This window comes from Panthera leo, chromosome C2, assembly GCF_018350215.1.
Source record: "Panthera leo isolate Ple1 chromosome C2, P.leo_Ple1_pat1.1, whole genome shotgun sequence".
NCBI classification, from domain to species: Eukaryota; Metazoa; Chordata; class Mammalia; order Carnivora; family Felidae; genus Panthera; species Panthera leo.
The window spans coordinates 104,850,651-104,863,038 of record NC_056687.1 but is presented as its reverse complement, the minus strand read 5'-3'; the positions used below and the strand labels follow the sequence as shown (position 1 = coordinate 104,863,038).

Genomic DNA, 12,388 nt, shown 5'->3' with positions numbered 1-12,388 from the left:
CTGGCTACTAAACTTCAACCCACTGAGTGTTAGATACCTTTGCTCCCTGGTCCTTAACAATTAAGAGTATTCAAGTGTTAGGGACTCTGCACAACAGCACTTGTGTCCACCTTCTTCTGCTTATATTGTCTCCCTGTAGCATGAGAAACAATGCAGTCACTAGGCAAAACCATCCTCGCGGTTGGCTAATTGTAAACAAACATCTCTCTCCTCTGGACTGGCATCCCAACACTTTTCATGTCGGGCAGTTCTCAAGTAAAATAGGTGTCCTTCTCCTTGGGTTCCCGTCCTGGACATTAGGTATCCAAGGACAACTTTCTCATGAGTATTGATGCTATGCAAGCTGAACCCAGGCAACAGCTGAACCCAGCAAGCTGAACACCAACAGCCTGGCCTGACTGTTTAGGCAGGACTTGTTTAGGCAGCTCAGTGCAAGGATGCAAAGATGAGATTTCAACAGCATTTCAGGAAATTTTTCTGGATTGATTAGGTAAGTGTCTGAAATGGAAATCATCAGAAGTACAAACTGAAAAGAAAATGTCCAGAGAGTATCCATTCAGTGATACAATGGAAAAATACTAGGTTATTTAACTTCTGTTTCCACCAATAATTGAAAAGCTCTTCCCAGAGGATAAAATAAGATGCAAAAACTTGACAGAAAAAAAAAACCCTGCATATTGCAAGTACTTATGAACTTGACATTCAAAAGAGTACATTTTATTTTCTTATAGAATGATGTTTTCATATTTTGATCTTGTGACAAACCCACGGTTGTTTCAGAAAGAAAATAATTAGTATCCACATATGTGGGTTTTCCTTTTGATTATTTTGTTTTCAAGAAAATTAATACAATTTGCCTAATGAACAAATGAGTTCTGTACTTCTGGTTCCCAGTGTTTAAAAGCGTCAGACTCCTCCGCCCTGGAATGCTGCCTATAAATGTTAGAGTAAAGCTGCCTTCCTTACAAGCTGAGGAGAGAAACAAGAGTGACTACTATTTTCCTATAGGAAAAGTGCTTTTCCACAGGGAGCTCCAGAATCCCAGCTGCATTCCCTGGTGAATGATGCTAATGGGGATGATGCCGACATCACTAGGCAATAGATTGCACTGAAGCAAGGGGTTCATTAATTGCTTCAAAACAGGCATCCCAGCCAGGCCTTGGCAAGGCCAGGCGTCCACAGATGATGAAATCCACCTGGGTCCAGAGCCTGGACATTCCACATGGAACAGATTTGTGCTCCCGTAGAGGAGAACCGACTCTGTGTTCCGTCTCACTACTTGGTCTGTTCAATTGCTTAAAGCCATGGTTCTCCAAGTCTCTGCACCAGCAGCATCAGCAACATCTGGGAACTCGTTAAAAAATGCATTTTCTCAGCCACACCCCAGACTTTCTGAATGAGAAAAATAAGTCTATGTTTTTACAAGCCCTCCAGTGATTCTCATGCGTAATCAAGTTTGAGAACTACCAGTTTAAAGAAATTTGTGACAGAGAGAGGGCCACTTTGTACGTGTGCCTTCCCGTGCAATTTTCCGCTTGGCATACGGGTGGTGCAACGACCTCCTGGCATCCTGAGTTTCTTTATGGGCCATACGGGGGACCAGGGTCGTCATCAGCTTCTGGGATAATGCAGCCCCCAGTCCTTAGGAAGTTTTTCCTCAGCGGTGATCCATATACACCCTGACATATGAAAAGCAGTAACCAGGTAGCAATTTAGCAGGACAGGAAGGAGGATGCCAGAAGTGGTATCTTCCAGGATTAGAAATGAATTGAGTACTGAGACGCTTAGCATTACTAAAACCAGTAACAAGCACATCCAATAATAAAAAGTTATTTCTGTGCCCATGGTGAACAAGCAAAAGCAAAAAACAAATGGAACTGGGCAGGAGGGGAAGATCAATCCAGGGAAAAGATGGAAGACAGGGAACTTGGGGGAAAACTCCCCATTCCTACAAGGGAATCCTGGCCTCCAAGATCACATCTGCCGTTATCCCCCCAGACTGCTGTGCCATTCACATCAATCGGGTCCTCTGGTTTTCTAGACCAAACTTCTTTAAATCTCTTCCTCCTTTGGGGAGTTTAAGGAACTCCTTCCTTTTAATCAGACAGGCCCTTTCCGGCTACGTGGGTTTCATCATCTGTGCAGGAGTCAGAAGGAAACAGCTGTTTGCAGTGTCCTGAGTACCAGCTGGATTTAGGTTTAAGACGTTATTTCCCAGAGTGTGTTCCTGAGAGGCCTGGTGACCCCACAGCTAACCCCACAAAAATACGGTGTGTCAAATTTTAGAAATGCAGAAGATACCCCGACTTCCGTTTATAAATTCATGTGCAAGTTAGCACGTGAAAGATTAGGTGGCCCCTGCTTCAGAGACCAGAGACATCACGATGCTTCTGGGCCAGAGGGGTGAAGGCAGGGCCAGAGGAGGGGACTTGGGAATGGTATCAGCGTGTAAAGGACAGGTCCCGCCTCATCCTGAAGAAAGTATGGAAAGGACTTTGGGACATACCAGATTTGGAGATGGACAGTATCTACTCAAGCAGAACATTTTGGTTTTTATTTCTTTTACCAAACACCCGTCTTTGTTCTTGTCAAGCTTGGGGAGTTGCAGCAGAACAGTGGTACAGGGGGAAAGGCTGAGCATCAGCGTGTGGGTTCTGAAAAATGCCCAGTGGTCTGTATTCTGAGATCGTGGCTCACATGGTATCCTCAAGAGCCATTGTGAGTCTTATCTGCCTGGGCACAGGGGGTGGCAATGGGGAATTCAGCGACAGGCGAGGACAAAAACTAACTGCCTGTGGCTGGACAATGGTGATTTTCTAAGCACATTTTTACTCTCCTCTTGGTCTTGAATAGGCTTTCTGTCTTACAGCGATGAGCCACTATTCCTCAGTTGCCCGTTTGCTTTTTGCAAAGAGTTATCAATTTTTGATGTTTTACTTTTGTTTTAAGAGGGTATTTCCCAAGGCCATTTTAGGAGTGGACATGACTCCACGTGCCACAAGCCCAGCCAAACAGTGTAGTTTTGAGTAAGCCTCTTCCTTTTCCTGTACACTTCCCTGTTCCTCACCCTGAGCCACATCTGAGCTTCAGGAGGTTGGAGGACATAATTGCCCTGCAGGTATAATTCCTTGGAGAACAAAAGAACTTTGAAACTACACACACACACACACACTCACTCACTCACTCACTCACTCTACACCTGCAGGCAACTGAAAGGAAAATAGTTCCAATTGTTGAATTTTAAGAGAAAAACTGTTTTACTAGTCAGTTGAATCATGGCTACTTGAAATGTTAGGAATGGCATTTGTTCCAGAAGGAAGATTAAGCAGTGGTGTCAAGGAGAGTGGCTCTGATGAGAGGTATTTGTTTGTAAGTATCTGCAGTTATGATTGGGCCTTGGTGTGTATGTTTTGCAGTCAAGTGTTTTCTCCTTTTCTGAGAACACATGACACCCCATCTCAGGGAAGAAGTAGATCCATAACTTGTCAGTCCTACATCATATCTCCAAACATGGTGGCCACCATTATTTGCCCAGACACCTCACTCATCAGTGTGGAAGAGCAGAAAGATCTGGCACCAGAAAGATGGACTTGAATCCTAGCTCTCCCATCTACTAATAAGGTAACCTTCCTTCACCCTCCAGTTCCTCATCTTCAAAGCAGGAATTATAGGAGGATTAGCCATAATAGCTACCATTTATCATACATTTACATCACCACCACTGCTGCTTAGCAGTTTCCATAAATGTTCTCATTTAATTCTCTAACGTCCAGTGAGATCCTTTACCTCTAGCCTGGGAAGGGCTTTCCATGCACAAAGCCATCAACGACATTTCAGAGAAAGGGAGTGATTGAAGTAAATACATAACACTTAGATTTAAACTCAAAAGGACTAATGATATGCTTACTATAAAAATTTCAAAACTCCTCAGATCTTTATGGAAAAATAAGCAAAGCTAGAAGTAATTCAGATAAAAGCAAGTACGGTAACTAAAAAAATTTTAAGTATTTAATATCACTGGTAATCAAGGAAATCAACAAAAAGAATACCACTTTTTGACTATCAAAACCAACAGAAGTTTTTGTTTTTTTTTTTTCTCAGTGAAAGTACTCAGTGTTAGCCAGGATATAGTGAATGCCACACCCTTTTACGTTGCTGTTGGGCATGTAAATTGGAACAGCTTTTCTCCAGAGCAATGTGACAAAATGTGTCAGGAGCCTCAACAAATGCTCACACTCAGCTGATCTGGTAATTCCACTTCCAGGAACTTATCCTGAGGAAAGAATCAGACATGTGGGCAGAGATGTATGCAAAAATGCAGACTTCTGTGTTAGTTTTAATTGGCTACAACCCAAATGACTAACAAGAGAAGGTAACTCCATAGGACAGAATGATATACAGCCATTAAAAATTGTATCTTTAAAGAATCTTAAATGGCATGAGGGAAACTCTCAAAATGAATAAACAATATGATCCCAATTTTATAAAAAGGAAAAAAAAAACCACACATAAGATAAAAAACTAAAAAGAACTATCCCAAAAATCCCAAAATGTTAGCTGTGATCTGTATCTAAGTGTTCGATTTATGGGTGATGTTTATATTATTTATACTTTTTTTGGTCTATTCAGTGGGATCCAGAGAAAGAGAGAGAGAAGGGAGAGGGGTGAGAGATTGTGTATTATAAAAGAGTCCTCTTCAAGCTGTCCATCACAATATCCAAGTATAAAGGGTTGTAATTAATGTAAATAGAAATATTTTAAGCCCTTCTTTAATATCGATAGCTGTAGTGTACCAAGTACATTAGGAAAGATATACATGGAATCAAGTGTGTGTTCACACATTCACACCTGGGATAGGTATTTTCTTCAAATAAAACCTCTTCCAGGCTAATGTTGGGCACCAGTATATTGTTAAACATCGGTCTTTAACACTCATGTTATCTGCTGCTTTTATTTTTGGATACTCAATTTCACGCAACACTTTTCTGACTATACTGTTGGGTGCAAATCTCTTTTGTATTTTACATGAATTAAGAAATAGGTTCACTGTGCTAAATCTGCATGGCAGATGCTGGGATTTTGAAACGAATTTATAAAGATGTCAGATGCTATCAAATGGTTCTGTTTTGGCAGAACCATCACAAGTGCCAGCCCCACATATTCAGGAGGGTAGGTTGCTTTAATTAAAATTTCCGGCAGCACAATTGCAAACGTTTAGTCAAATTAAAAGCATTCTTGCTTCCCCTTACAACCTTATGGTTACTTTCGCGGGGATCCGTTCTATGTTAGCCCAGCAGACAATGTGATATCAGCATCACCTCTGTAACTATATAAAAGCACTCTTACACTTTGTGGCTGTATCGCGCACACACACGCACTATGGCTCTTAAGTATGACACGGTTCCATTGGTGCATGCCAGAATGGAGGGCTGTCTGCATAAATAGATACCGATATAATCACTAAGTGTGAGACTTGATAGAGCACTATGGTTTCCATGGATTAAAAAATGTGAAAGAGGGATGCATGCCTAGGCAGTACAATTGGTCAAACGTCCGATTGTGGCTCAGGCCATGATCTCATGGTTCATGAGTTTGAGCCTTTGAGCCCTGCATCGGACTCTGCGCTGACAGTGCAGAGCCTGCTTGGGATTCTCTCTCTCTCTGTCTCTCTCTTTCTCTCTCAAAATAAATAAACTTTAAAGAAAAATGTTTAAGTGTGAAAGAAAAGGAGAATAGAGATGAGCTTTCCTTGAACTAGAAGTTCGCAAACCTATTTAAAGTAAATATCTGATGCTGGAGCCTGGGGGTGTGTATTTTAAAGACTGCAGGAAATTCTGATGCAGCCTGTCAAAGCTGGCAATTGAGAACCACTATCTTAGCCAGCACTGTGCTATCAAATATTTTATTCTGCTCTGTTTAATATGGTGCCCAGTAGCCACCTGTGACGGTGGAGCTCTTGAAATGCAGCTAGCGTGACTGAGGAGTTGAACTTTTAATTAATTAATTTTTAATCGAAATGTGAATGGCCACATGTGGCTAGCAACCACCATTTTAGAACAGCTTTGACCAATAGTACCCTGCCTTCACTTGGGGGTGAAATGAGGCCAATTTTCAGCCCACCCTTCCAACAGGGTGTGCGTTTCATCACTGACGAAGTGATGCTCAGGTGACAGCTCAGAGCTTTCACGTGTAACTTCTGGGTACCAGTGGCAGCAGATGTGGCTCCAGAACCTCTCATTGGGAGGTTCAAGGGCCATCTTGCCTTCCACAGCCACACTCAGTCATGTGAGCTGCATTTGGTAACATCATTGGCTCACCAGAGTCGTCAGCCTGCTGCTCAGAACATCCGACGGCCCTGCTGCCAGCCCCAGAACAGAAAACCAAGTTCTCATTGTCACCCCAGGATTTCTAACTCATTATGTTTGTTTTTGTAGTTGTTTTATTTTTAACTAAGGAAATCATTTCTAATCTTCTCCCCTGTTGTTTAAAGGGTTTAAAAGTTCAGCATGGTGAGTTTTTATGGGACTTTTATGGGAAGCCAAGTGTTGTAAACATATCTAAATTATCACAGTAGTGTAGTTTCCCACATCCTTTTCCTATGCACACCGACCTGACTTCTCTTCAAAACGCGAAACAGATGGGCCCGGTTAGAATCCTCCAGCTATTCCAGGCCCTTTGTTAGGGTTGCTCATGTTCTGGACCTGGAGAGATAAGGGTAGCTCTCGAACAGAAGCAGTAGTCCCCATCAAGACTATAAGCCGGATGCAGGCAGGGGCTGCGATCACCCATCCTGGGCTGTGTTCTGTGTTGTAACGTAGCACCTGCCATTTCATAAAGGCTCAGTGCATATTGGCTGAATGAATTAATATTCTTGCAATAGAGAAAGTGGGCCGAAGGGACGATATACAGAAGAGAAGACACGATCCGGGGAAAGGCCACATTTGGGATAAAAGTGATTTGATTTAGGACAGAGTGCTTGCCCTCCACGACTTTCCTCTAGCAGGTAAGAAGAAGGATTACAGCACCAAATAATCTAGTTCTGTTCCGGTGAGAATCACATTGTACCAGCGTGGTGAGTTTCTAGACCCGTGATCCTGAAAGGCTCTGAAGAACTGAAATTGCTTGCAGAGGTGAAACCAGGAAAGATTGGTTTAATTTCAGCTCCTCATAATTCAAACGCTCTTGTGCTGTGGCCTATTCATGTTTCATCTAAGGTTGCAGTTCTAAGAAACCTAGCAGTTAGGCTATGGTTGTCCTGTGTCTGCCCACTTATCAGCATTTTTTATTTTCCTGAAATTTTAGGCACAGAAAAATGAGAGAGAATCTATCCGACAGAAGTTGGCACTTGGAAGCTTCTTTGATGATGGCCCAGGAATTTATACCAGCTGTAGCAAAAGTGGGAAGCCAAGCCTTTCCTCTCGGTGAGTGTTCTTTTGAGTTGATTTTCTGATATGTACCTAATGGATTTTGTCATCCGACTATACGTTTAATAAAAGATACCTTTTAAACCCTCGAGTGTTTTTTTCCCTATAATACTACTACCTTTATTTGGATTCTAGACAGACCCCTCCCCACCTGTTGGGTTTGTTTTTTGCTTTTTAGTTTTCGCCCAGCCACTTGCGGTCATATGTCTATATTTCATTTTTTGTCCTAGACACAATTCTGATTTTTCTCTGTGATGGGGGAATCAAGCCACACTCTTATTCAAGCTGGCTGGTTGCTTAGAGAAGTGTGGCAGACCACCAGATTTTCCATTAAGCAGTCCTGAAGCATCCAGCATCACCCCCCTCTCTGAAACATTTGATGGCAGTGAACACTGGTAACTGAGAAATACAATTCCCACTTTGATCATTTGATGTTTATTGCAGTGCTTAACCTGTCCTCCAGGCATTATTCCTTTATCTTAATTTATTTCAGGATATCATTGCTCATTTATTGTAATTTATTTCAGGATACCATTGGTCATTTGCATAGCTTTTAATTCCAGTTAGGATATATTAAAATTCTAATTGTACCTAGAAAACAGGGCTGTCGACCAGAGCCTCCCAAACTTTAATATGCGTATGAATCGCTCCCTGTATAAATACTGGCTATATTTGCCATGTTAAGCCTGGTGTGGGAGACACATGATAACGTTCATGCATTTATTCAACCAACAGATTTCCACTCTCCTTCCTCTGATGTCCAGAATTAGACACTTTAATGTCTGCTTAAATCTATTCTATTTGGCTTTCAGTAAGCCTTGTACTTCAGTCTGATCCTTAGGGACTCATCTGAATCAGCAAAAATCAGAAAGCACACACACACTCCCACATACACACATGTAGAAGTCACTGCTCTGGGTTCAGACATGGAGACGAGAGTCACAGTCACAGCCTCTAAGCCTCAGCTGGGTGCCTATCAGATCTCTTAGAGTTCCCTCACTTTTCTCCCGTGTCATTCCGGAGCCAGAAGGTAAGCCTTCCCTTTGCCGGAAAGCACCTCTTTCCCCTCCTAGTAAGGATGTGGCAGGAGGAACCCTGGCTTAGGGACCTGCAGACCTGAGGATTAGTCCTGGTCAGTTTCTCATTTTGAGACTTTAACAAATTCCATTCTACCATGGCTCCATTTCTTCATTTTTGTAAAATGAGGAGATTTGACCATATGTATAGATCTTTTATAGCTTTTCTCTAATATTCCCCAAAGCACCAAAGAGTTTGCTTCTAGAAACCCCATCTCTCTGCCCAGCAAAGTCATATTTATCTGGCCCAAATGGAAGGTTTTTGTTTTTAAAAATCAAAGTTATACACACACAAATTAACAATAATGATTGTTAATTATTAAACAATTAACAATTGTTTAATTGTTTAAAATTAAATTAACAATTTATTGTTAAATGAACAATAAATTAAATTAACAATAAATACAAGGTGTATAATAACAACACAAAATAAAAGTAACTGTCACCTGTCCCATCTGTCTCTATCTTGTCCTACTCTCCAGAAACAATAACTTTTAACTCTTTGACTGTTTCTTTTGGTAATTTACCTGTATACCTCTAAGTAAAATGCTTATTTTCTTAGCCTTTTAAACAACCATCTACCAACTGCCAGCTATAGAAAATTGTGATTCAGGTCCTTTACAGCCCTCCCACAGACAAATCTGTGTATTCCCCCCATCCTCCCTTTATAAATGTCTCATAATTTGGGGTCAAATAACAGTTCACTGTTTACATTATGAAGATCATAGATTATTTATACTGAACCATGTAGTAAACTGTGATTACTTGAGAAACTTTAGTGTTTGTCTTGAAATGAAAATTGCCCCCATTTTTCCCTTTGCCAGGCCATAGTTTTGACTGCTATATTATATTCCCCTGTGTGAATATATCACAGTTTACTCAGCCGCTCTTCTGATTATAGGCATTGAGTTTGTCTCAAAGGTTTGCTCTTATAAACAGTGCTGCTTATAAACACTCTTGTACATGTCTCCTGCTGTCCATGTGCAAGAGTTTCTCTTTGGTATTCACCAAAGAACAGAATTATTAGGAAAACACATGAATGTTCATATCTAGAAGATAATGCCAAAGGTGTCCTCCAAAGTGGTTGCAAAGTGGTTACACTGTGACCAGCAATGTTTCAGAGATCCTATGGATCCATAGTCTTTCTAACACAATATTGTCAATCTCTTTTACATTTTTGTTAATTGAATTGGTATTAAATGGTATTTCATTGTGTTTATTAGCCGTCTTGGTTTCCCCGTCTGTGAAATGTCTGTTTGGGTCTTATGTCCAATTTCTGTTGGATTCATTATGCTTTTTAAAACTGATTTTATGGGATGCTTGGGTGGCTCAGTCGGTTAAGCATCCGACTTCGGCTCAGGTCATGATCTCGTGGTCCGTGAGTTCGAGCCCCACGTCGGGCTCTGTGCTGACAGCTCAGAGCCTGGAGCCTGTTTCAGATTCTGTGTCTCCCTCTCTCTCTGACCCTCCCCCGTTCATGCTCTGTCTCTCTCTGTCTCAAAAATAAATAAACGTTAAAAAAAATTAAAAAAATAAAAATAAAACTGATTTTATCAACATTTTATAGTCATGATACTAATCCTTAATATATTGTATGTATTACAAATATCTTTTCCCAGGTTGTGGCCTGTCTTTTTGCTTCCTCACTGTGTCTTTAATGACCAGAGTTCGTTCTTATCAGACTTTTATAGTCCATGTTTTCTGTGTCTTGTATTAAAAATCTACCCCAAGGTTCAAAAGACATTAACCTAGATTTCCTTCCAAGAGTTGAGAGTGTTGATTTTTTTAAAGTCTGTAATCAGTCAGGAGTTTATATGGTTATGGAGATGTCTAATTTCATCACTTTCCATTTACATGACCATTTTTTTCCATCCTGTTTATTAAAAAAATCTTTCTTTTATTCACTGAGACGACACACCACTTCTGTATATACTATACATTAATGGGAATACATTCTGTTTCATTAGTGTTTCTATCCCTGCACCAATACCATAAAGTCTTAATTATTGTAACCTCAAAATAAGTCCTAATATCTGGACAGGCAAGTCTCTTTCCTCTTCTTCTTCAGAAATATGCTAACTCTTCTTGCTTTTTATTCTTCCATATAAATTTAAATCCTCTAATCAAGTTCAACAAAATACTCTCTTGGAATTTTGACTAGAATTGCATTGAATCTATAGATCAAGTCAGGTGAGAATGCATTTTTAGAATATTAAATCTCCCTACCCATGAACATGGCCTTTCTCTCCCTTATTTAGATCTTATTGAATATTTCTTGATAAGGTTTTGTAATTTTTCATGTAGAGATGTTATACATCTTTCGTAGTATTTATTTCTAGATATTTGACATTCTGATATTTTAAATTCTCTTTTATAATGAGTTCTCATTGTTTTGCTGCTGAACAGAAATGCAGCTTACTTTGTGTCCTAATCTTATATCCATCCACTTCATTATACTGTTTCTATTACTTTTCTGCCCTCCCGTTACTTATCATAAAGTTGTCTGTAGATTCTTTTGGATTTCGTTTATCATTTATTGCTTTCCATTGCTCATTCCTGTTTTTTTTTCTTTTATTGTATGGGTTAGGACCTTAATATATTGAGAATCAAAAGTGGTGGTAGTTAGGGGCACCTGGTTGGCTCAGTCAGTTAAGCATCCAACTTTATCTCAGGTCATGATCTCACAGTCCGTGGGTTCAAGCCCCACACCAGGCTCTGTGCTGACAGCTCAGAGCCTGGAGCCTGTTTCAGATTCTGTCTCCCTCTCTCTCTGCCCCTCCCATGCTTGCACTGTGTCTCTCTCTCTTTCTCTCTCTCTCAAAAATAATCATTAAAAAAAATGGTAGTAGTTAGAATCTTTAGCTCATTTCTCATATTAAATGGAACACTTCTAATGTTTCCTCACTTAGGATGATGTAAATTTTAGGTTTTCTTTAATGTTTCTCTTTATGAGTTAATTATGTTTCCTTATATTCATAATTTACAAAGAATTTTTTTCATGAATAGGTATCTAACTTTATCACATGCTTTTTCTGCATCTCTTGAGGTCATTAAATGATTTACTCTGTTAATATATTAATCAATTACATGTATAGTTTAAAATATTGAACAATCCTTGCATACCTAGTATAAAGCAAAATTTGTTGGATTTTTTTCAGATAGTATTAAATTTTTTGTGTAATGTTTCATTTAGGATTATTACATTTATATTCTTGAGTGACATGGGTCTGCTGTGTCCTTCTCTTATAGTATTTTTTTCCTCACTTCTGTATCAGGACTGTGCTGGCTTAAAAATAAGTTGGCTACTGTTCCTTCTTGCAGTGTCTAAGAAAAGTCTGCATAATATGCTGTTTGTCACCTGTATAACCATCTGGGCCTGCTATTTACTTTGTGTATTTGCTTTAACTGCTTCCTTTTTTGGAGGATTTTAAGATTGTACACGCTTCTTACTTCTTCTTGAGTCAGTTCTGATGGGTTGTATTTTTCTGAGATTTTGTCCATTTTGTTTAACTTTTCAAAAATTTTTGAAATGATACTTCCTCATTTTACTGTAGATATTAATTTTAGGTAAATTGTTTAAGATGTTTTCTTCTGATTTCTACATTGTCCATGATTTTTTCTGAGTTTATATTTTGTTTTGATTTCTCTCCATCAACAATTCAGTGTAAAATGCTAAATGCTGTGGGCAAGCTCTCTGGTTGGGCTTGGTGACATATATTGTTTCCTCAGAGAGACCTTCCCCTGACAGTTTCCTCTCCTCTTACCTTGCTTATCCTCTTTCTCTGATTTGTTTTTCTTTGTGATCCTTATCACTACCTGATATCATATAATATATGTAATATACGTACATGTATATGTTGTGTGTATGTATATATGTGTATGTATTTT

At 39.7% G+C, this 12,388-nt stretch overlaps 1 protein-coding gene across 4 annotated transcripts in view; it reads left to right on the top strand.

Moving 5' to 3' along the window:
- The window catches only part of LOC122229659 (schwannomin-interacting protein 1), a 122,190-nt gene that overhangs the window by 86,546 nt on the left and 23,256 nt on the right, over nt 1-12,388 (top strand). For all 4 annotated transcript variants that reach the window (XM_042955005.1, XM_042955007.1, XM_042955009.1 and 1 more), the window contains one exon: nt 7,303-7,421. In XM_042955005.1, the coding sequence (XP_042810939.1) occupies nt 7,303-7,421 (119 nt within the window). The remainder of the gene's footprint in view (nt 1-7,302; nt 7,422-12,388) is intronic.